Here is a 24,827-nt window from a genome sequence, read left to right on the forward strand (position 1 = left end):
CTTGCTGGTGAGAGTAAATTTTGTTAGAGGTTGCACTGGTGCAACCACTACTTTGCCCAACTGATAAGAACTGCCATTTCTGTTGCATATGAAAAAAATCAAACGGCAAACGAAACAAAAGGGGAACGAAACTGCGCAGACAGTTTATCAGTTCGGAGCAATATGGCGCAAGCTTAGAACAAGTTTACTGTTCGGGCCAATCTTGATTACGCTACACCGTTATTACACTACGCTAGCTGGGAGATCCAGTGAGAAAGAGTTTGAATTCGCCACAGTATTAATAACATCGCTGCGAGATCTAGTGAGAAGCATTCAAATTCTGTGCGGAACTTTTTTAGAAATCATATCTGATCAAATAGCGCTGACTTAGAATCCAGAAGAAACACTGTGCCGTGAACAAGTTGGCTTTTCAGTCCACAAATCACCAACATTCACCATTAATTTTATGTAGTAATGCTAACTGTAACCACAGTATTGTAAAAGAAATAGTGAAATGTTTTTATATTATTAATTTGAGGGTTCGTACAACAACATGGAGACTGAAATTCAAGCACTTTTCAAGGACTTTAAAAAGTGCTTCACACTTTTTCCAGCACTTCAAGGCTCTAAATATTATCCAATTTAAATTATTTTTAGTTATTTTTAATGTGATAACTAAAAATAATAATATTTACATTTTTCTCTATAAAATTAGTTTTTTTTTTTTTTTTTAACGTTACTGTTGTTAATAAAAAATAATTTTATCTGCATTTCAGCTCAAGCTCAGTGCTTTACTGTCAAATGTGCATTTCCAAGAAATAGGCGTGTAATATTATTAGGTGTTACACAAAACAATAGTCATTTTATGATTAAAAGTCCCCCACCCCCCAGCACTACCAAATCAGTGGATGGCGCCACCATCTGTAGAACTTGGTGGCATCGGTGCTAATGTTCTGAAATGTTAGTCTGGAGCACTGAATGCAATTTAATTTTGATGCAATTTAAAATTTTAATTCAACTCAAATGTCTTAAAATGTCATTTTATTTAATGTAACATTTATTCATTTTAATTTTAATAAAAAAATTAAATCTCATTTTAATTCATTGAAATTTGTAAATTATTTTGTTTTTAATTTATAATTTTATTTTATTTTATGGACCAAAAAGACCACATATTTTGCACAATATTTACTCAAAACAAACACACAGAAAACATTTCCAAAGAGAAATTCACAATTACCAGCAAATAAACTCAAAACAGGCAAATGTTGGTCGATTAATTGCCCAAATTGATAAAGAGCTCTTTCAATTTAAGATAAAGCAATAGCCTAACATGCAATTACTTCAAACCACAAGGCTCCGACTGTAACAGTTTCTCTAGACCACGTCTTTGGCCACACACCTGATGGAGTGGCTGAAATAAGTGTGATTATGAAGACAGAATGCATTGAAGTGAACAGAGTGGGAAGGCTGTTGCCAGTGGCTGAGATTTGCATTTGCTTCTCAGGTATATGCAAAGAGATAGCAGGATGGGAGTGTGTGGACCTGCAGCAATATAGAGGCAGTGTGTAGGAGGCTGGTATTGATAGCAATGCCGCATAAATACATGGAGAGCTTACAGCTCCTTCATAACGCTGCTGGCACAAAGCACAAAGATGTACTGTAGAGTGCAGATAACAATCAACATTATTGCTGTTGATACACACTTGTTTTAATTAGAGTAGATGAGATCTCTTTAGAGAAATATTTGTCTTCAGATATACTGCTGAAAGTGGCCACCACCATACATTGTGGAGATGCTGGTGTCTCCATCAAGAATCTTAAGTACTGTAGCTTAGGAAAAAGATTCTCATTTACTAACCCTCATTAGGAAACTTGTATGTTTATTTCTTTCTTTATTATTTTGTGTAGACATTTTGAAGAATCTTTATGCAGCTCTTTTTCATTCAATGTAAGAAGTGATAGGCTTGTCAAATGACAAAAGAAAGCACAATAAAACACTATAAAGCTTCTGAAGCATTTATTAAACCTTTGTGACATTATTCATTGAAAATATTGTCCTCTGCTCTTATAGCTTAATACTTTTGCGTAATCAAGCTTGACATCACATGTCAGCTAATGCCATTGCAGCATTATTTGCCATATTTAAATGCATGCAAGACATATACAAGAGCGTTTTATTGAAATGCTGTATTTTGTTTCTTAAGCTATTATTATTTCCTCTCTCTCTTTTGATTCGTTCCCTTAAGCCTATATGGATGAAGCGGTTTGATGATAAACCATCATAAAAATGCCTGATGGTTAGTATTGCTGCACTGAAAAAAATCCCTGAAAGTATTACTTCTTTTCTTAACAAAGAAAATAAGTAATTTTAACTTGGCCAGTAAGCTAAAAGGTTGAGTAATTTCTACTTTACACATCGACGGTAACATTCGATGGACATTTTTGAGTATGAAAATTAGTCATTAGTTTTTTTCAGTAGTATTTACTTCTCCATAAAATCATTTATATCAGTGTTTTTCATATTTTAATTATCACTAAAACCATATTTAATTATTGCGATTTGAAAAACTTGTGTATCGCAAGTTGGAAACAGCTCCATTTCTGCTGTTCCATAAGCGCCAACTACTTTGAAAGATTGGATTTACATTTTCATTCAGCCTGCCTGCTGTTTTTGTTCAGACCAGAGCCTTTCAGATCAATGTGAAAATCAAACCAAATTTTTTATGTAAATTTTAACCGGTAGATGGAAAATAAGCTAATGCATATTCTAAAAAATCTCAACAATTCCGATAATAAGGTAGCCTGTAGCTGTTTATAGAGCAGATAAAATACATATAATTCATAAATAAATTATTTATGTGAGGTTGAAGCTGAAATATGAGGTTTATTATTGAAACTTTTTAATTTTTGTCAAATCTTTTTTTAAACATGTAGTACATAAAATGTTATTTTGTTATGTTTGTAACCAATATTTTTGGTTTATTTAAAATCTGGCCATCACTGTTAACGTTATTATTTTAATGTTTAATTAGATAAAAATATTATAAAACAGTCGTTCCAAAAAGTATTTGGACACTTAATCCACACTTAAAAATATCTGAATTTAACTGCATTAGATACAAACTTTAAAATCAAGTGGCATCTGGAAACGAATTATGCTAGAGCTTTTCTCAGAACGTTACTTTTTGATCATTTTCAACCAACTGGTCTTGAGGTCATTTTTGAACAATGTATTTATTGCTCCATACCAGACAGTTCATTTTGTGAAATGTACTGATTAAAAAGTGTATTTGAGCTCTATTTCTTGGTGTAAGTGTTCAAATCCTTTTTGATGCCACTGTATTTGATTACGTCAAACAGTTTGGTGTCATAAAAAGTCAATTTATCACACAATATGTGGTGCACAATTTTGTTCAGTGGTTTACATCAATGGGTTTCTGATTGACTACTTTAAGCTTTAGTGATGAGTTTTAAACTGTCTCAGTTGTAGCAAGAAGACTGTGAGTAATTTTATGTTGTTAATAATTGATCATGAAATGGGACTGTTTTATCTTCCTCTCCTCCCCCTCCTGGGGTGGTCTTCAATTATACAACACCATTAAAAACCTTAAAGACAAACCAGGTTTGACCCCCATGCCCATTTTATGATTAAATGAGCAGTAACATGGTTTCATTCATACACTCACAAGGCTTGCTTTGAGTGTACAAAGTCATCGGAAGTGATGGAGAGATTGGCCTTTGGAAGAGGGTCTTGCTCTCTGTCACATTGTTAATTCTCAGAGGGGTTTCATGAGCTGTTAGTGGATGGACAAATGAGTTAGGAGATAGAGTGAGCTTCTCTTTAAAGTCAACATGAAATCAAAATTGATCCAATTGAGGGCATTAGCACACAATTCGTCAATGCATATTACTGAAACCAAAACTTGTGTAAAAATTGTTATGTAAAGCTAAATTACGACTATTTTGGTGCAAGAAACATGAACTGTCAGAGAAAATTCTAAAATCAGGGCTCGAAAATAAGGACTACCCGATGGCTCCGGGCACAGTGTGAAAGATGTTTGAAGCAGTTAACTGAATTGTCACTGGCACTGTCGCGATAGTTTGCATGCTTTTTAAATCTTACCAATTTCAATATGAGCAATTTTAAACCTTTCAAGAGCAAGGATATGCGATACAGAACTCAATTTGTTACTCGCACACTGTTTGATAAAGGTTTTCTGTGCACGCGCACCCAAAGCGCACCAAGCGCACTCTCCATCAGCGCACAAATACTGAATTGAGGTCTCTTTCGTATCTTATGACATATTATCACAGTCGGTTATGTCTTAAATGAATGTAAAGATCTGTGAGAAAATTGAATGTCTCAGTATACTAGATTCATGAATACGCTGTTCACATAGTAAACACAGTGCAGCACTTTCGGGTTCTTTTTAGAATGGCGGCTCATTATTGGCCGGTTCCTGCGTCAGCATCACACGCATGCGTTGTTCTGCTCATGTGAACAATGTCGGCCAATACCAAGCCCGGAAGAACCCGGAAGGCACTGCACTGTGTTTACAATGTAAACAGCGTAGGAGACTGACATGGAAGAGAAGAAATTGTTGATTAAAGTTGTTATTTTTGTTTGTTTTTTGCACACAAAAAGTATTCTCTTCACTTCATAACATTAAGGTTGAACCACTGTAGTTACGTTGACTATTTTAACAATGTCTTTAGTACCTTTCTGGGCCATAAAAGTGGTAATAAGAGTGTTTTCACATATAGTTCATTTTAAATGAACCAAACCGAGTTCAAAGTCAAACAAAAAGGGAACCAGCCGAAAGTGACCTCAGTCCTCATCTAGTGGAGTCAAAAGAGAACCCAGTTCTTTTTTTGGTCCTCTTCAGCACTTCAGCAAGTGATCTCAGACCCTTTCTTGTTCACACCACAACCTCATAAGAACTCAGACCCCAGCTTTTTGTGTTTCCAGTAACACTGCTGCTTCTCTCTAATTGTGAAAGGCAAAAAATACAGAAAAAAAATAACTGATCAGGTTTATATAAATATACACACACACACACACACATACATACACATATATATATATATATATATATATAAACATTTTTTTCTATGCATACAAAAAACCTATGGAACTTGTTACTATATACTATATATTTGTGACTGTATATATACTATATAACTTTTTACTTTCACATATATCACAAAGAAAATGAATCACAAACGGACCCACAAACCAATTGTACCACCTCCGGAGGTGGTCTGAGTAAGGTTAACTTTTTGGTCCTTTTAGGGGGTCTGAGAACACTTGGTTTGTTCACATATACGTGCTAAACCGCTCCGAGAGCGTTTGGAGGGCTCAAACAAACTAGGTGTGAAAACACCCTAACACCCTAACTGCAATCTACTGAAGGCCAGAAAGCTCACGAATTTCATCAAAAATATCTTAATTTGTGTTCCGAAGATAAACAAAGTTCTTACAGGTTTGGAACGACATGGAGGGTGAGTAATTAATGACAGAATTTTCATTTTTGGGTGAACTAACCCTTTAAAGGGACAATAACCTAATTGTAACAAAGTTCGTAGATAAGGAGGCGGGAGGAGGTAGGAGGCGGGATCCGGCGAGCGTTAAACATAACTTTAATACCAACATAAACAAATACAAAACGAAAGTAATGACGGCAGACCCTCGCGGACGTCTGCCGGCCACACAAACATAATAAAACATAAAATAATATCCAGGCCTGGTCCTCTCTCGTCCTTCACTGTCGTCGCTCCTCCTTTTATGCTTCCGGATCTCCTCCGTGAGAGACTCAAGGCCGGTGCGCCTCGTAGGTGGAGCTCATTATCTCTCACATCACCGGCCTCACGCCATTCCCTCACGGCTCTCGCCCACCCTGCTCGCCACACTAATTTACATGATGCGGTTTAATTTTATGTCAAACATTAAAATAAAAAGTGAAAAAAAAAAGAGAAAATCACTCCCTACTTATGCATGAATAACTTTTGTAGCTTTAAAATGTAAAGTAGCTGAATAATTTTGTAAGATTATTCTGTATTTAATTTATACTGTGAAGACTATTTTTCATTTGAAAAATTCAATTTCTGTTGTATTTCATACTTGAATACTACTGTTAGACCTACCTGAAAAACTTTAAGCACCGTTTATTTCATTTGCATCTTTGTTCACTTGTATTTATTTGTGCATTTGCTTGTAATTTGTTTATTTTGTTCTTATTTTATTTTATTAATCATAATGGTTAAACACTATGTTAGGCTAGTGGTTTTTGCTGGGGTATCGTAACAACCTTATTTATTAAAATACAAGTTTTCATGAGTCAAAAACAATTTATTGCCAGAGAAAATTTTACACTAAACAGGACTTCAGGATGGAGTTTGTTTGCTGGTTCCAACAAGGTCAACATCATGCTAAAATCTCCAAGAGCACTGGGTGATATTAGACTTTCATTTGTCATTGTTTAGTGGGGGCAATTCTGTGATAAAGTCAAATATACAGCCAGAGGAATATAGTCAATGTCATAAACCTGAATTGAAGGCTCATTAACGGTTGCAGTGGTGGCTCACAAAATCCATATAGACAGAAGGCCACTGGAGCTTGACATGGAAACCATAATGGCTTTTTATATATATGTCTAGGCATGGATGCATGTTGAATTGGATAGTTTTGTTTTTGTCAAAACTGAAAATCAGTCAGCCTTCCTGTCTGGTAGCAGAGAACTGTGTGAAAAGTGAAAAGAAAAAGAAAACCCAAGGTGTCTGCGTGGATTACAGTGTGCTTCTGGGCATGTTGTCATTTGCTGTGGAGGTTGTTTTTTGGTTCTTTGCATTTAAACACGGAAGCTGAGAACTTCCTCAGGTGCCAGCCTAAGCGTCTGTGCTTTAAAACAGAGAAAAAAAATGGCTGAACATCTGCTGTTGTCTGGCCTGAAGTGCCATGTAGACGCTTCTAAGCTTATGAATCAATGAAAATAAAAAATACGCATTCTCATACAAACAATTCAAACATGACCTTTGACAAAAGTCGATGCAGACATGTTTTGTCAATTCCCTAAGGTGATGTCATCACAATCTGACACACAGCAGGGCAAAAAATTCCCAAGGCTTTTCCGAATGACCTTTTTCAGGAGAATACCAATGGATTCCAAACACAACAATTAGACAAGACTGAACAAGCTTGGAAACATTGTCTTGCGTAAACATGTGGAAAATGGTCCCCTGAACCTTTTTATCTATCTGCATTATTCATTCATGTTTATATCTTGTTGTGATTGTCATTTAAAAGATTGAATGTGGAGAGGAAGAAAATTTCGTCCCAGGAATTGAGTCATATGAAAAATGAAGATCAGGTTCACCCCTGAGAGCATTTCAAAATGTATATATGACAATAAAGGTCTCTTTAAGTCACATTATACTAAATAAAGGAAGCTACAAATGATCAGTTTAAACATTTGTCATTCTATGGTTTATCAGTAAATTACACTAACAGTGTCAGTAGCATACCACTAAAAGATTAGCCTGCTAGATTAGCAATTAGCCTGCTAGCAATTAGGTGATTAGTATGCTTACTTTACTGTTAACCGATTAGCCTGTTAGCATAGCATACCTTTAGACAAACAGCCTGCTAACTTAGGATGTGTCTCAATCAGCTCGGGTGAACTAACACTTTAATGACTGGTTAATAATAATAATAGGAATTCATAATATTTTGTTTATTAGGTTGTTTTGACACTTGGGATATGAAATGTGCATAACATACTTTGGCACAATTCACTGTGAGGCACATCAAAGATAAAACCTGTAAGAGAAAGCTTAATTATTTAGGGACAGACTTGTCCGTAAGGAACATTTTGATAGAATACTGCTGACAAAGTGGAGAAAAATCAAATGCACTGATCTTCAGCCTCCCTAGAAGCAATGTGGCAAGATATGACGTGTTCACAATATAAAATGATGAAGAGGGGTATTATTGAATGGAGCACATAAAATGGGATGGGAACACCCCAGGCATGGAAGGTTGAAAATAATCGGAGATGCCTAAAGCAGTCATTTATATCTTGAGCTCTTAAGCATTCATTTCAAAGTTTATATTGTTTGGGCCTTCGTTTGTGGTTTTGCACTCAAGTTCCTTCTTCAGACACCTAAGGCGAAGCCAGCATGATTCTTGTTACACTTAAAAGGCTCCAAAGTTACATGAGACATGGAATAATTCACAAAAGTGTAATGGCATTGGTCATAGTAGTAGTAGTAGTAGTAGTAATAGTAGTAATGATAATAATAAGTTTTGTAGATTAGATTAGATCTCCATTGGCCAACTAAAGAAAGCTGAAGCTGTTTGAGAAAAAATTAAAACAACAACAACTTCAAAACAAAACAAAAAAAAAGTGTGGAATGGCTTGACACAGTAATTATAACAAAGGAAACAGGAAGTAAGTGAGCAAGACACAGGCGTTGAGATACTTTGGGCACAGTGCACGCACACACACACACATACACACCAAGTGTTTCACTTCCTGCCCAAGTCAAGTTGATTAATATTCATGGGACTGTGTTTCCTTTTGAACCAGTTTCACCAATGAACTCTAGTTATGTCAGGTACCATGCTAATATAATGGGATTATGGGAAACAGAGAAAGCTTTTCTTCAACATCAAGAGGCAATATTTTCCCAGAGTAGACTCCTGGGCGGCTCACAGCTGATTCCCATCTAAACCACATCTCATTTGCAGAATCTGGTGACATTAGGATAAATTAGGCTCCAACTCAGAGGAAATTATATGATTGAATTTAAACTAATAGGTACTTTTAGCCCCCCCCCAAACCCCACTCCTCAATTATGCATCTGTGTATACCAACTGTACAGTAACAGTGCTGTTTACAAAGAGAACCTCACTATTACTGCAGCTTTGCTTACACACAGCTTTGGATGTGAACAAAGGACGTGAAAAAAAAGTAGTAAATTCAGCACGTAACTCATCCCACACTGCTACAAACATGAATGATAACTCAAATCATAGCTTGTTGAGAAGAGATGTGCTTAAACTTTTTTTAAATGAACGGTTGCATATTTTGCCCATAAACCTAGCAACCACCCACACAACACCCGAGCAACCATCAAGAATTGTGCAAAAAAAAACACACAAAACGCCTTAGAAATCATATACAGTAGCATGCCAAATGGAAACAAGGTAAGCATGATATATCAGTATCATCATTTTTTTTTATTTTTATTTAAATCGGTAGCCTATTGGTCAATAAAGGATATTCAATTGTGCATGCCTTTGCTGTCATCTAACATTTACTTAATCTTTAAAAACAGTAATAATTTTAATTATCCATTTAATAATAACACTGCTTTACATTTTTTATTCTGTACATTATAATACTGTGATGCCTCATGCCTAAATTGTAGCATTTAAACAATTTATTTTTAAATTATTTTATTTCAGACAAAATGCCATAACTTCATTATATACAAAATATATACAGAATATACAAAAAAAAAAAAAAAATTCAGCCAGACAAAATCCTGGACCAGGGGTGTCAAACATACGGCCCACAAAGGTGTCCAATCCGGCCTGGTGGATGATTTGAACGATAATAAAAAAAATAGAGATGCACTAGTCCACTGGTCATAAATCCAAAGGGTTTTTTTTTTTTTTTTTTTGGTCATTATTCCGGGCTTGCAAACAAAATGCTTTGTAATAATTTCCCAAAATTTAATTTGTGTGGAAATATTTACGAAGTCTGTAAACAGGATGTTAACACAGGCACATGCTGAATACAGACAAAAAGAGGAAAACAGACGCGCCAGCAGAGAAAATACTCTACCATACACAAGCTCACTGTTTGCGAAAAATAGTAATAATAATATAAATATTAAATTGGGGTTGATATGAATGTAGCTCTGAAGAGACCTGTATTCAGAAAAGTTGAGATGGCTTTTCCTCTTATCTCCTTATAAAGTAGTAGCCTATTTATCGATGCAGCGCTGCTTTGTGTATAGCGGTAACCATGAAAAAGCTATATCACTGCTGTTCCATAAACGCCACCTACTATCAAGAGAGTGAATTTGCATTTTCATTCAGTCCGTCTGCTGATTTTGTTTTGTGCAGGTGTCTTATGTACACCATGCTGTTCTTGCTGTTAATCTTGAAATTATACAAGCATTTAAATTAAAAACAACTGCTCATATGCATAACATCTTTGTTGGGATTGTGATAAAAATGCAGTATCAAGTATCTAATATCAAAGAGCTACCCATATTTTTTGAACAAATAAACAACAAATAAATTTGCTTTAAAAAAAACATCTGCAACCAGTATCAGAATTGGCCAATTTGATTCTAAAAAAATTGGAATTGGCCATGGAAAATCAAAATAGGTGTATCACTAATAAAGAAATAAAAAAAAAATAAATAAAGTATTATTTTAAAAATCTAACTGTTTTTTTTTGCTGTAAAAACAAATGCAGATTTAAAGAGCAGTGTACTAGTTTTCTTGCTAATTAATTTGTTGTTTATATGGTAAATATTAATGCAACTATCAGCGCACTAAGGCTTTTTTTTTTTTAAATTAATTAATTAATTCGGCCCACACATGGTTATTTTTTTCCAATCCGGCCCTCAACCTAAACTGAGTTTGACACCCCTGTCCTAGACTCTTCACACTTTTGCAGAGCCATGTAACATTTATATCTTCAAAATAAAATGTTAGCAACTACATTTTTATGTATTTTATCTCGATACAAGGAGAAGTTTTTGTTGTGAGAACAGAAGAAAATGCCACATTTCCCTGGCATTGCACACACTCAAGATTGGTCAGGAAGTTAAGAGTGATTGTGTAACACCTCAAGTTTCTTCCACAACCTTCCTTCGAAAACATTGTTCTACAAAGTGCTATTACTTCATCTTAGGGCAGGCTCACACTACATGACTTTTGGCTGTGACAAAACCCCCAGATCAGTGCTCCTTGAGGTTTATATCCAACTTATATCCAACTTGCTTCAGCTTGTGATTTTCAAGCGATCCTGAAGAGCTTGATTAGCAGGTTTAGGTGTGTTTGATTAGCATTGGAGCTAAACTCTGCAGAACAGCGGGCCTCCAGGAGCAGGGTTGAAGACCTATGTCAGACATGGTCTTGTTATTGGAAGAAACAAGGATCCGTGGCAACCATTGGAGAAAGCATAACAGCTAACTCGCATCACGTGTGCTTTGATAACCAAACACATTACAGCCATTGAATTTCATTCAGAGTTGTGCGATAGCCAATAACTGTCCGTGACTTCTCTTAAAACAGCATTTTTTTTCGGTGTAAAGTTAAACTCAAAAATAGAGCAAAAGTTTAAGAGCAAACATGTTGAAGATTAACCGATAGGCTGTTGATTAATTAAAAGAGAAGGTATTTCCTCACAAATGCAGTTTATTCAGCATAGTGAAGCCTCTCCTCCACCAACATCCATTCAAAAAAAAAAAAAAGGATCCTGTCTCCTTCCCTGCATACCACAGCGTTAGCAGGCATTATGCTTTTTCAACTAAGGTTGCAGGCTTGCCTTCAAATGGCTTTAGTTGAACTAATTGTAAATTTCTCGTGCGAATTTATGTGAGGAAACTTTGTTTTGAGGAAACTGCCTCTTGACCAAATGTCTTGTAGTTTGTGACTATCACAGACATATCTGATGAGCACGTGAACACAACCGCTTAACAGTGTCACATTTTTTTAAATTTCAGTACCGACGCGATACCAAGTTTGACAGCACTAGTATACGCACGCTGCTATGACAAGATGACGGCAGAGGACAAGAAACCGTGTTGTGTAGTGTGAGCACCACAATAATTCAGGTAGATTTACATCCCTGTAGTGTGCGCTTGCCTTAAAGTTGTCATGAAATCAAAATGGAAGTTTTTTGGCTTTTAGTATGAATGAAGATGTTAGCCTTACTGTTATCTATAAGCTAGCGTGCTCCAAAACAATGACAAAATTCATATTTAGATATAAGATATAAGCATTCAAAACTTAGTCTCTCACTTCCACCAATATGGATCAACGATTTTAATGACATCACGTTGCACTTCAGTTTCTCATCAGATTTTGTGTCCAATCAAATGCTCTCTAGAGTCTAAAGCATCCTGACCCCTTCATTATAAATACAGGCTGAAGCTGCAGCTAAAATCGGTCACTTGTTCACACATTTATTATTTCTTTCATGTTGAATGGCATGCTTTCCATTGGTCTGGTTTCACGCATTGGATCCTGTTGAATTCTGCACAGAATGCTGTATTTTAAAGTGAGAATGGAGGATATCAGGAGGAGAAACTGTTAGAGATTAGAAGGAAATTGTGGCTTTACCAAGCTCAGTGGATCTGGCCAAACTGTGATTTAAAAAAAGGGGAGGATTTCTTTGATAAGTCCCACCCCGTCTTCCTGTTTCAGTGGAAGTTATGTTAAAGGATTAGTTCACTTTCAAATGAAAATTACACCAAGCTTTACTCACCCTCAAGCCATCCTAGGTGTATAATTGAATAATGCTGCACGTTTCAAGGCACTTTAAGTTGTCAAATAACACATCTACAATGACAAAATATCAATATAACAACCTTAACAATCATGAAAGGTTTTGAACTCTGACCTATTTGAATTGTGTATTTCCTTTCAAAATGAACTGAGATGGGAGGTGCAGCAGTGAGAGAGCATGCACATTGCAACAGCAGATTTGGTAAGAACATCTATGTGATTTCTAAAGGAAACTGATTCAGCAAAAGTTGGTCACAAGGCATACATACAGTAACTGTAAATAAAAATCTGAAGTCTAAACAATTCAATTCACAAAACACCTGCAAAATATATGGAATTAATTAATTTACCAGTGTGAAATCAAAGACATTAACAGCACAATTCACAACTTTTTTCCATCTTGAGAAGAATTAAGTGACTAACATCAAAAAATGACAGTTAACTTCCTCTTTCTGGCCCGGCCACAGTTTCCTCTCCTCTACAACAGCCGCACACTTACACTGTGTACTTTGTTGCTGACGCAGGCATGAAACTCTGTGGCCAACCTACATTCTCAACATCCCGGTTTACATTTAACAACTTCATAATGTGGACAATATTGCACAAGTATGCATAACCATTACAAAGTACAGCTGTACTAATGTATTACCCTCAGAAGGAGTGAGACAGACAAAAGAAGATGGGAATGTGTTTTTGTGTGTAAATCTATATATGTGCTAGTCTCTGCACGTGTGACACCTTGATTGCATAGGCGGAGGGTAAACCAACTCCAGGGTTAGACGCGCTTCCTCCTTAAAAACACATTTAAATAGAATGTCATGAAACAGTTTCAAGTTAGGCTACATGTTGTCTAGCAACAACCCACATATCCCAGCATAAACGCTCCGGTTAAATTTTTTGTTATCAAAACGCTACTTTCGCAAACTAATTTTAACAAAAGCAAGCACCCTATATGCGTGATTTAGCATGGCAGCCAATTCAAAAATAAATAACCACTGCCTTACATAATGCAGCAAAACAAAAGTTTTCTTAAAAATCTGAATGGATTATATATCACCTAGAAAGCACGCAAAGAGCATTCCCTTTATAATCCCTAAAATGCTGTCACCTCAATTCATTGCGATCTCAAAGTTTCGCTATAATAAATGAAGCTGATTGAAGCACAATTAATCTCTTATTCATTTCTAAACTTTGTTATAAGTTAACTTATAACGAGAGGATTTGAAGGCGTGCAGAACTCAGCACTGGATAAAACTGGATTTAAATGTAAACATGTCTGATTGGCCATTGCGTTCAAGAAATCAACTGATATGTTTGTGATTGGCTACATTGCTCAATGCTGCAAAACATGTTGTAATTAGAACCTTTGACGCTCTCAAGAACACAAACCCCAGTTTCGCCAATGTGCTACTATTATGGAGAAAAGTTATTCTAGACAAGAAGCTATGGGCAGTCCTTTCCTTGAAAAGCAATCAGAAGCAGCAGCAGTCAGTGGTAAATTGACTAAGAAAATTCCCCGCTAGTCTCAAGTCCATGGCCAGGGGAAGGCTAAGCCTAATGCTTAATTGTCAAAAATAATGAGCGAAACACCTCCTGTCCCAACACACAAAGATCAAGACATGCACCTTGCACTTGCTAATGATGCCACAATTTTCACTTTCATAAGTAGATTATCATTGTAACAATGAAACACCCATTTGTGGTGCCCATCTCTCTCTCTCTCTCTCTCTCTCTCTCTCTCTCTCTCTCTCTCTATCATATATATATATATATATATATATATATATATATGGGAATGCTGCCTTCACGTGCTATTGATTTTTTTTTACTTCGCACTTCTGAAGTCGTGATTACAAGCTTGTTGCATTCAAGTGCTTTTTTGTCAGGAAGAACAGGAATCATGTAGGACACCAGGTTAATTCTTGCCCTTTTATTTGGAAAATTGTTTTAAAGCCAAAATGATATTTAACGTCCCATTCACTGACAAACATATAAACATTCACCACGATATCTAGATAGTCAGCTTGCTGACAATTCTGGTATTTCGGTCAAATACAGGCTATTTTCGCTGTGTATAAAACATACAATATGCTTCAAATGAATATTCATATATGTAAATATGCACTACTTTAGCAACAAAACAAGGCAATGTAGCTGTTGTGGAAAAAACTAATAAAGAATACCAGTCACAGCAGCAATCGCTCTTCCCAAAGCCATGTTTAAATGTTTATGGGCTGCCCAACTCGGGAACTGGGGTATCAAAATCCCCGAAGTTCCTAGTGGTAAATACAACTTGAGAGGGCGGTCATGTCCAATTTTTAACTTGGAAACCAGTATTTCCCATAATTCAGACGTGAAGACAGCATAAATCCCGAGTCATCTGCAGCTGCTTTAGAAGCTAGGTTTTAAAATCAAATTTTAGACTCTTTAAGGCCTTTTTTGAGACCTGCATAATATCCAAATTTGAACAAACCCATATAATCTCCAAATAATTCATGTATCTCAGAAACATTTATTTAAAGGTAGGGTAGGCAATTTTGGAGAGGCTAGCTATAACAAGCTAGCTTTGGAAGCATTAGATCCCACCCTCCCTTTAGAGCGCTCACCAAAGCCACGCCTCCTCCAAAGCACATGAACACGCAGGTCGCACACAGCCAGAGCAGATTCTTCAAAGTGTCACGAGAGATTAAATTACCTCATGTCTCAAAGCACATAACAATACAATACTGAACGTAAACAACTTGCAGAGCTCTTACTTGTACCACCTGACTACTGAGTCTGAGGATGTGAACAGCACACAGAGTATAATGTCACAGGTTGTCATCTCATAATTATGGTTAAAATGTTATGCCATGAACACAGCATAACTCTTTCTTTTGTTTCAGGAGGAACTGTAAAAGGGGACTGCTGTTTGTTTGTGGTGCTTGGTGACGGTCTGTCTACAACTAGCATAGCCGCTGATGATGTGTGGTAAGATATGCTATTATTGCATTCAGCCTGAATGCAATGATTTGACAAACATTTTTTTTGGTCCTGAGAATTCAACAGAAGATCTAAATACTTTTTTATTTATTTATGCATTTTATTTTTTATTTATATCACTTCTATCATTGATAGCTATCAGGATTTGAAGATAATCTATAAAGTGTTTCTAAAAAAAACCAGCAAAACAGGGGAACTCAAGATGTTTTTTTTTCAATATATGAAATTCATGTATTAATTTATTTATTAATACAAATTAATGGTTACTGTAGCTTTGCTTACACACAGGCTTAGGTTGCGAACAAACACCTAACTCTAAGTAGTAAATTCAGCACGTAACTCATCCCACATTGTTTGTGCAACAAACATGAATGACAACTCAAATCATGGCTTGTTGAGAAAAGATGTGCTTAAACTTTTCATTTTTTGATGCATGATATTATGCCCATAAACCTGTTAGCAACCACCCACACAACACCTTAGCAACCATAGAGAATCATGCCAAAAAACACACAAAACACCTTAGAAATCATATAGCTTGCCAAACAAAAACATATAATAATTGGTTATGGGCCTGTATCACTTTTTTTTTTTTTAATAATAGCTCATTTAACCATTTTAAAAATAACACTGGTTCCTTTTTTCATACTGCACATTATAAGAAGAGATGTGCGTGTGTGATTCTGAAATTGTAGCATTTAAAATGATAATTTGTTTATTATTTTATTATTTTATCAGACAAAACGGTACAGAATTTTAATATTAGCCAATTATTATTAATATATTAGCCAATTATTATTAATACATTGGCCAATAATTATGTGATCAAAATACAAATAATAACCATAAAACTTTTTTTTTTGGCATAATGTGGAACTTTTAATTATAAACGAGCCTGAAAAACGCCTGGGATTTTTATTTTGAAATGTCTATGCTTTACTTTCAGCTGCTCATTCAAAAAGATGACAGAGATAAAATGTGCACTGTTATAACCATTCACATTTACAGTATAAACAGCATAAATTAAACATAGTTCAACAACAGTAGATCATAAGTAATCACTTGGCATAAATGTGCGGTATTCAATAATTGCGAAATGCTCTAAAACCCGCAGCCTGTAAAATGCACAACAGCGCCTTATTTTGAATTTGAACATGCAAGTGCTCACATTTATTTAATGGAATCATCGTCTTTTGAACTTTAATAATCACATTAGGGCGTATGGCGATTCCTGTTTTTCTGTGCTCAAATTTAAAGGGATAGTTCACCTAAAAATGAAAATTTTATGTTTATCTGCTTACCCCCAGTGCATCCAAGATGTAGGTGACTTTTTTTCTTCAGTCGAACGCAAATTATAATTTTTAACTGCAACCGCTGCCGTCTGTCAGTCAAATAATAGCAGTAGATGGGAACTTCAACTATAACAGTAAATAAAACTTGCTTAGACAAATCAAAATTAAACCCTGCGGCTCGTGACGACACATTAATGTCTAAGACATGAAACGATCGGTTTGTGCGAGAAACCGAACATTATTTATATAATTTTTACCTCTAATACACCACTATGTCCAACTTCGTTCAGCTTCCTTTTAGTGAGGTCAAAAAACGCGTTCTGAAGACGGAAGTGATGTCTCGTCCATATACTTCAATGAGCGCGAGACATCACTTCCGTTGTCAGAGCGCGATCAGACCTCACTAGCCGGAAGCTGAACGAAGTTGGACATAGTGGTGTATTAGAGGTAAAAAATGATACAAATACTGTTCGGTTTCTCGCACAAACCGATCGTTTCGTGTCTTAGGACATTAATGTGCCGTCACGATCCGCAGGGTTTAATTTTGATTTGTCTAAGCAAGTTTTATTTACTGTTATTTGACTGACAGACTGCAGCGGTTGCAGTTAAAAATCATAAGTTGCGTTCGACTGAAGAAAAAAAGTCATCTACATCTTGGATGCCCTGGGGGTAAGCAGATAAACATCAAATTTTCATTTTTGGGTGAACTATCCCTCCAAAAATGATAATTAAGACTTCTGCTATAATGTTTAAGATACTCCTTCAAAGTAAATCCATGTAATTTCTTTACTCATTGTAACATTCACCAGATGAACCACAGCATTTTAGGATTGGTTTTCCCCTTGCATATTGCCATATTCCTCTGCAGTCACATTTCAGATAGCTTTAAGACACCACAAAACAGCCACATTAAAATGACCAAGAATTTGATCATTCTTGGAAAGAAAAAACAACAACAAATCTGTATGAACAGTGTTTCCACATTTGTTCATATGACATGAAAATGACTTGCATATCAACACATATATGACATATGATATAAGCGTGAGCTGTGTACCTATAGTCTGACGTAACTCCTCGCACAGGCTTATATGAGGGAACTGAAGCATCTGTTTCCATTTCTTGCTCTTGCCTTTTCTGTTCCCACCCCCTCCTGCAAAGGAATCAAGCAAAGATCAAATTAGAGGCAGGAACTGCATACAGGCTCTAAAATGCTATTAGATTACTATCTTAACACAGGTGGGCTTTAGAAGACAGAGTGGGATATGAATACGTTTATATCACATCCTATTATATGATATAAATAGGCCATATATGGGTGATATTTCAATTAGGGCACTTTTGAAAGCTTGAAAAATCAGACTTCTTCAAACTGTTTCATCGATGTTAAAACATTTCTCACATTTGTCAAGTGGATTCTTGTACAATGCATGATAGTATGGATGTCTGATACTATGTGATGGTAACAACATTCCTCTCTTTTGAGAGTAGACTTGGGCTGGCTAATACAACAGATAGCTTTAAACTGGAAATAAAAAGAAATTGACTTTTTCTGAAAATAAAATTCTTATAAACCATGGGCCAGATTTACTAACAGCTTGCATCAGTCCAAACCCTCTTTTGGTGTAAAAAAACTACTGTCAGGATGTACTAAAGGCACACAGTGAAAAATTAGCACTGAAAAGTTATTTTTGTGGTTGACCTTATTGCATATGCATTTGTAGGAGTTTCCTTTTCAGATGCAAAATTTATGGGAGGAGAGTATTTAAATTGATCACGCAAAGTGATTTACTAAGGTTTGCGATAGTCAGTTTACTGGTATTTGAAAGCATACGTCTTAAAGAGTTAGTTTACCCAAAAATTAAAATTATCCCATGATTTACTCACCCTCAAGCCATCCTAGGTGTATATGACTATATTATTTAAGACAAACACAATCGGAGATATATGTAAAAAATACACTGGCTCCTCCAAGCCCTATAATGGTTGAGACACATTTTGAAGCAAAAAAATAAAAAATAAATAAATAAAAGCATCCATCCATAATAAAAATAATACACACGGCTCCAGGGGGTTAATAAAGGCCTTCTGAAGTGAAGAGATGGCTTTTTGTAAGAAAAATATCCTTATTTAAAACTTTAACTATAATAACTCGCATGATGTAATGATGAACGCAAAGCGCAGAGGATAGAACAAAACAAAACACCGTTCACAAATTAGAAGTCTAAAACGATAATTATGGAAATGATCCGGATGTCACTGTCTTAGTTCATTAAGCCACGTTAAGCTTTTCTTTATGGGATGCTTAATTAAACATGTTGCATTCACATTATGGGCTCATCTGCTTTTCTGTACATAGTATGCTTTATTAGTATGGTGTTTACTAAGTTTGGTTAGTTAATAACACTGTCTTAGTAAATTAATCCACGTTAAGCTTTTTCATGTTAAGCATTTTCACGTTACACGTTTTAGAACATCCCATTACGGCGAGTTCTGCATGTACCTCACGGGAGGTAACAGTCATTTATGCTGAGAAAAGAGGTGGATGCAAATCTCTGCAGGTAGCCTACAACATCTGTTCTGCCAAATTATTTATCACCATTAATGAACCCCACAAAGAATAGTATATCATTTTTAAACAGTACTTGGAGGTGCATGCAATTCTTGACATGTAACGTTATGCAGAACTACACCTGGAGAAGATTGTAACGTTAGTCAACCGTTGTAATTAATGTAGATTTTGCATAGTTTGTAAATTGTTGTTGACTCAATAATAAACTGCCATTTCAGAGTTGGATTGTTTGTTTCAGTTGCATATTAATATAACATTATGTAAAACGTTAGCTGACTAGGCTAAGTAATGTTAGTCATCAGGTCTCAAATATAACTGTCCAACTAAGTTTGCTAAATCATAAAAACCTGACATACCCTATGAATTTACCTGGTTTTGTTGGTTGTTGAGCTTTTCTATCCTAAATGTTTATGACAAGGTTACGCACGACCTGCAACATTTGAAAGAAATTTGATACTGTAAACATACTATACAAGACAGGAGACATGTGACAGCTAGCTAGGTGTGTGACAGTGAGGAAATGGCTAGTATCAATTACTTTGGAAGCCTAGGTAGTGCAGACTCGGTCGATTATATTAAGAAATGAACTCTCAGTAATGGTGAGACAATTGCTTTCTGCCCCCTAGTTGCGCGCACATCTCTGTGATGACTTTGCACGGAAACCCGTCTATATGTATCAGCTGTGTGATCGGCGATAAAATGTTTAAAGGGGTCCCATTATGTTCGTTTACAGGTTCATAATTTTGTTTATAGGGTCTACTAGAATACGTTTACATAATTTAAAGGGTTCGTTCACCAATAAATGAAATTTGTGTCATTAAGTAGTCACCCTCATGTCGTTCCAAACCCATAAGACCTTTGTTAATCTAACAAATTAAGATATTTTTGATGAATTCCAAGAGGTTTTTTTTTAATCCCCCATAGAAAGCAACATAATTACCACATTCAAGGTCCAGAAAAATACTAAAGACATCGTTAAAATAGTCAACATAACATTAAGATTGAACCACTGTAGTCATGAAGTGACGAGAATACTTTTTGTGCGCAAAAAAACAAAAACAAAAAACTTTACTTTCAACTAATTCGTCAGCATAGGAGAATGACAGAGGAGAGGCGAATTTGTTGAATAAAGTCATTATTTTTGTTTTGTTTTGTTTTCTTACGGGTTTGGAATGTCATGAGGGTGAGTAGATAATGAGAGAAATTTCATTTTGGGTGAACTAATCCTATAATGTTCAAAAAACAGACCAAACGATCTGTTTTTGTTTTGACTTCTTTAAAACTCACTTTTTTAAAGCACAGTCTCCTCTGATTGTCGTGATTGGTCTATCACTTAGAATCTATGTTGGAATGTAATGCCTCTTATCATAACTGGCGAGTATCAGCTACGGAGGCTTCCCAAGGTGCTGCTGTTGTGCTGTCTAACTACTCTAACTACGGCGTCAGTTTTGCTGCATCAATTCGAGCCCGAGTCTGATAATGACAATCAAAAAGAACAAGCTGATCAACACTGAACCACCTTCGGAAGCACAACATGTGAAGGGGTGGAAAAAACAGTGTCTCTTCGACATGGTGACAATACACTACTAATGCAACTCAACTAGGTCTGTCGCCCTTTTATTGCATATTCCTTAAGCAGGAATTATTCAAATTTGGGATATTGTGACACGTTAGTTCCCAGGAAGAGAACTCAAGACTACAATCGAGGTGTTTCAGGGAGTTCAGAAAAGTGCTTCCTGATATATAGAATAACTCGCTTCAGAGTGACTTTGTGCTTTGTAACTTTGCAGACCTTTTTCATGCTCAAACAGCAACAGTACACACTAAAGAGAGTTGAAAAAAAAAAAAAAAAAAGCATATTAGGACCCCTTTAAATTATTATCAAATTCAATTTGAAATATTCCAGTCGAACATGATCAGGCTTTAGTCCCTGTTGTACATCTTTACATTCAGCTCGCATCTAATACGTCCCTGGATTGATTTCAGGAAAAGAATCACGCCAATGCCGCGAGAATGTCCCGCTGGCCCAAGCCTGTCCTAGCTAACGTCATCAGGGCAGCTCGGGCTCCCCGATTAGAATGACTGGCCCAGGTGCTGGGCCCGCCGAGCTTGTCAACAGACAGCGCAGAGAAAGGTCAGGAAGCGATGCTGCGCGTGGGACACGCTCGTCGGGAATGGAGAGGACACTCTTGTGAAAGCTGCAGCCAGGTGTTTGCATTGTTGCTAGGTTATGAGAGAATTTGAGGAATAGATTTGATGCTAATGGGATGGGTTGGGAGGGCAGAAGATGAAATGATTACAAATATATGGGAGAAGCTTGTGACTGTGATCTGATAAGAGTTCAAAACAGGACTCTACGTTACAACAAAGACTTTCCCACATGAGAGACTCTAGAGGGGCCAGCTGAGAAACCTCATTATCTTACATAATCAAAACCTGTTGTGCAAGTCCAGACATTGTACCTCAACTTACTTCAAAGATATAACTCGCAAATAATTAATACGTAAAATCAGGCAGTGTGCTATCTGCAGTTTAAACAAATGATCATGCTCACTGATCATGATGTAAAAATCATCAAACATAAAACTGTCACTGTACTGTGCAGATGTGCCATCATTTCAAATGTAAACTTTTTTGCTAAAATGATTGTGGTGATGATAATTACAGCAGTATTGAGACATATACACTACATATACACTTCAAAGAAACATTCAAAGGTTTCGGGCCGGAAAGTTAAATGTTCTCTTATTCTCACCATAGCTGCATTTATTTGATCAAAAATACAGGAAAAACAGCAATATTGTCAACTATATTGCAATTTAAAATAACTGTTTGCTATTTAATACATTTTAAAATGTGATGTCAAAGTTGCATGCAACCATTTCGCAATTGTCAGAAATCATTCTAATATGCTGATTTGCTGCTCAAGAAACATTTCTTATTATTATCAATGCTAAAAACAGTTGCGCTGCTTAATATTTTTGTGGAAATCGTGATTTTTTTTTTTTTTTTTCAGGATTCTTGAATGAATAGAAATATCATTTATTTGAAATAGAATCTTTTGTAACAAATGTCTGTAATGCCAGAGTGTGCTATGTGGAATTCAAACAAATGGTTTGCAGTGACGATATTATGATGGTACAGGTACAGTAGCAAACCCCCGGCTTTATCATTGTGGGAAGTTGCCAAGATGCAAATGGCTTGTGAAATGTACTGTTTATGCAGCAGCGCAAAGGTGAAGAGGTTTCATTCACGGTGTGCAAAACTTGCCTTCAGCACTTACCAAAAGGCCCTGCTTTCATCACACTATTCACAATATAAATCACCAACAAAGTGTAGAACATTGCATACAAAACACTCATCTTCCTTGTTGTGCTTTCTGTGTAACAGCTCTTCTGAGAAAAAGTGGAACAAGCCGTATAAACCTGGTGCATGGGTTCCCTGGATTGTGAAACACCTCCATTGTTAAAAAAGAACTGCTCAACTTTAAGAATCAAACCGGGACATGACTACATCCTGTCGTAAGGAGAAAAGATGTGAAGAGAGTGTAAGGGAGTAAACAAGAAGTTAAATATGTGTTTAGTTATGTGCATTTAAGGTGTGGTCAGGCTACCGAAATTTATTCACAATTTCGCAGGCCATTGTCTATTGTCAATAGCGTCAAACCATGCAGCTTTCTGTTGGTCAGCACAGCAAATGTGCGTGACCAACTTGAATGTGCAAAATCTGCCAGCTGAATTTGTTTTGCCCTCATGAGAAATTGCAAATTTTTCTATTGGAATGAGTGGATTTTGTTTGCAAAATTTCACCATGAATTGGTAAATGCAATGCACTTTCAATGAGAATCCATGTAAAGAATTAATCATTCTAGAATTTAATCACTCTAGAATTTAATTTAAATTTGTATTTTTCAGGTAAGTATTCAGGTACAGAAAATAAATAATCAAATGTAAAATAACACTTTATAGTCTTCACTGTATAAATTGAATAGAATCAATCTGTGTTAAAGCTGCAAAAGTGATTTTCTTTTTGTATTTTATTGATAACATTCATGACAGAGAAAGCAGCAAGAATATTAGCCTGCTATCACTTTAAGACCAAATGCGCAGATCCATTATAATGATACACATCTGTTTTCTTTGTTTGTCGTAAGCAGCTGTGTTTACAAAGATACTCGCAGAAATGGAAATTTTGACAATTTTGTGTGCACAACTGACAGGACCTAAAATACATGCAAATGATGAACTTTCGCTATATTATGGTTAAACTTTGCAATTAAAACGAGAATTACATGCGCTTCAAACCATGATGACTGGTCTGTACGGATTAAAGGGTTAGTTCACCCAAAAATTAAAATTCTGTCATTAATTACTCACCGTCATGTCATTCTACATCCGTAAGACCTTCGTTTATCTTTGGAATACAAATTAATATCTTTTTTATGAAGGCTGAGAGGCTTCTGTCTCTCCATAGAGATCCAACGCAACTACTGTACCACTCTGAGGTCCAGAAAGGTAGGAAAAAGACACCATTAAAGTACTCAATTTTATGAAGCGATGCGAGTGCTTTTGCGTGTTTATGCAACAATGCCAGCTCTCACGTAAACACAAAATGCATGCATCGTGATGCTCTCATGAACACTCGCGCATATGCGTTGATATGATGCGCGAGTCCGAATGCAACATGCATGTGTCGTGAAGCTCTCGTGAACGCGTGTTACAGATCAATATTTTTGTAAGTTAAGTGGTAAATTATGTTTTTTTCTCTCGTCACTCACGTCACTTACAATTGAGATTAAACCACTGGAGTCACATGGAGTACTTAAATTATGTCTTTTTCCTCCTTTTCTGGATCTTGGTGTGCGTTGGATCTCTATGGAGGGACAGAAAGCTCTCAGACTTCATCACAAAGATCTTAATTTGTGTTCCGAATATGAACAAAGGTCTTATGGATGTGGAACTACATGAGGGTGAGTAATAAATGACAGTGTGCACTAAAGTGTACTAACCCTTTAACGTTCCCTATACTAGACATCGCACTTCCTGCGATGTGACCATCGTGATATAGATGCTAAAATTATACATCGTGCAGCCCTAGTCAACGCTGTTTTAAAAATTAGTTTCTACAATAATTAACAGCATGTTGATGCTGAGCAAAACTTAACCATCAATAAATTCCTTAAATCCTTTAAACTTTATAATCGCCATGAAACGAAAATTGCGATATTCTTTTCTTCTCAATTGTGAAGTATTTCTGAGTGAAACAGGAATTGGAAGGTTGTATCATTGTGGTTTGCTATTGGTTGATCACATGTGAGTGACCGGTTGTCCCACCCTCACACATCATCAGAGAAGAGGTGTTGCTTTAAGAGTGAAGGTACGTTACTTTGATTAAAATTATGGTGACATGTGATTTTGATTTTTTAAATAAAGATGTGCACGGATAAAAATCATTTATAATAAATACTGCA

At 36.0% G+C, this 24,827-nt stretch overlaps 1 protein-coding gene and 1 long non-coding RNA gene across 4 annotated transcripts in view; one reads left to right on the forward strand and one right to left on the reverse strand.

Annotated features, from left to right (window-relative positions):
* The window catches only part of grk6 (G protein-coupled receptor kinase 6), a 54,189-nt gene that overhangs the window by 27,180 nt on the left and 2,182 nt on the right, over nucleotides 1–24,827 (reverse strand). For all 3 annotated transcript variants that reach the window (XR_010893694.1, XM_067377005.1, XM_067377004.1), the window contains exon 2: nucleotides 17,843–17,938. Coding sequence is in view for 2 of the 3 variants with exons in the window: in XM_067377005.1 (XP_067233106.1) it covers nucleotides 17,843–17,938 (96 nt within the window). In the remaining variant the exon portion in view is untranslated. The remainder of the gene's footprint in view (nucleotides 1–17,842; nucleotides 17,939–24,827) is intronic.
* Nucleotides 14,289–23,073, forward strand: LOC137013313 (uncharacterized). The gene is made up of 3 exons (XR_010893695.1): nucleotides 14,289–15,327; nucleotides 15,397–15,481; nucleotides 22,748–23,073. It is a non-coding gene; the product is annotated as an uncharacterized lncRNA (long non-coding RNA).

Source organism: Chanodichthys erythropterus, chromosome 22, assembly GCF_024489055.1.
Source record: "Chanodichthys erythropterus isolate Z2021 chromosome 22, ASM2448905v1, whole genome shotgun sequence".
Taxonomy (NCBI): Eukaryota; Metazoa; Chordata; class Actinopteri; order Cypriniformes; family Xenocyprididae; genus Chanodichthys; species Chanodichthys erythropterus.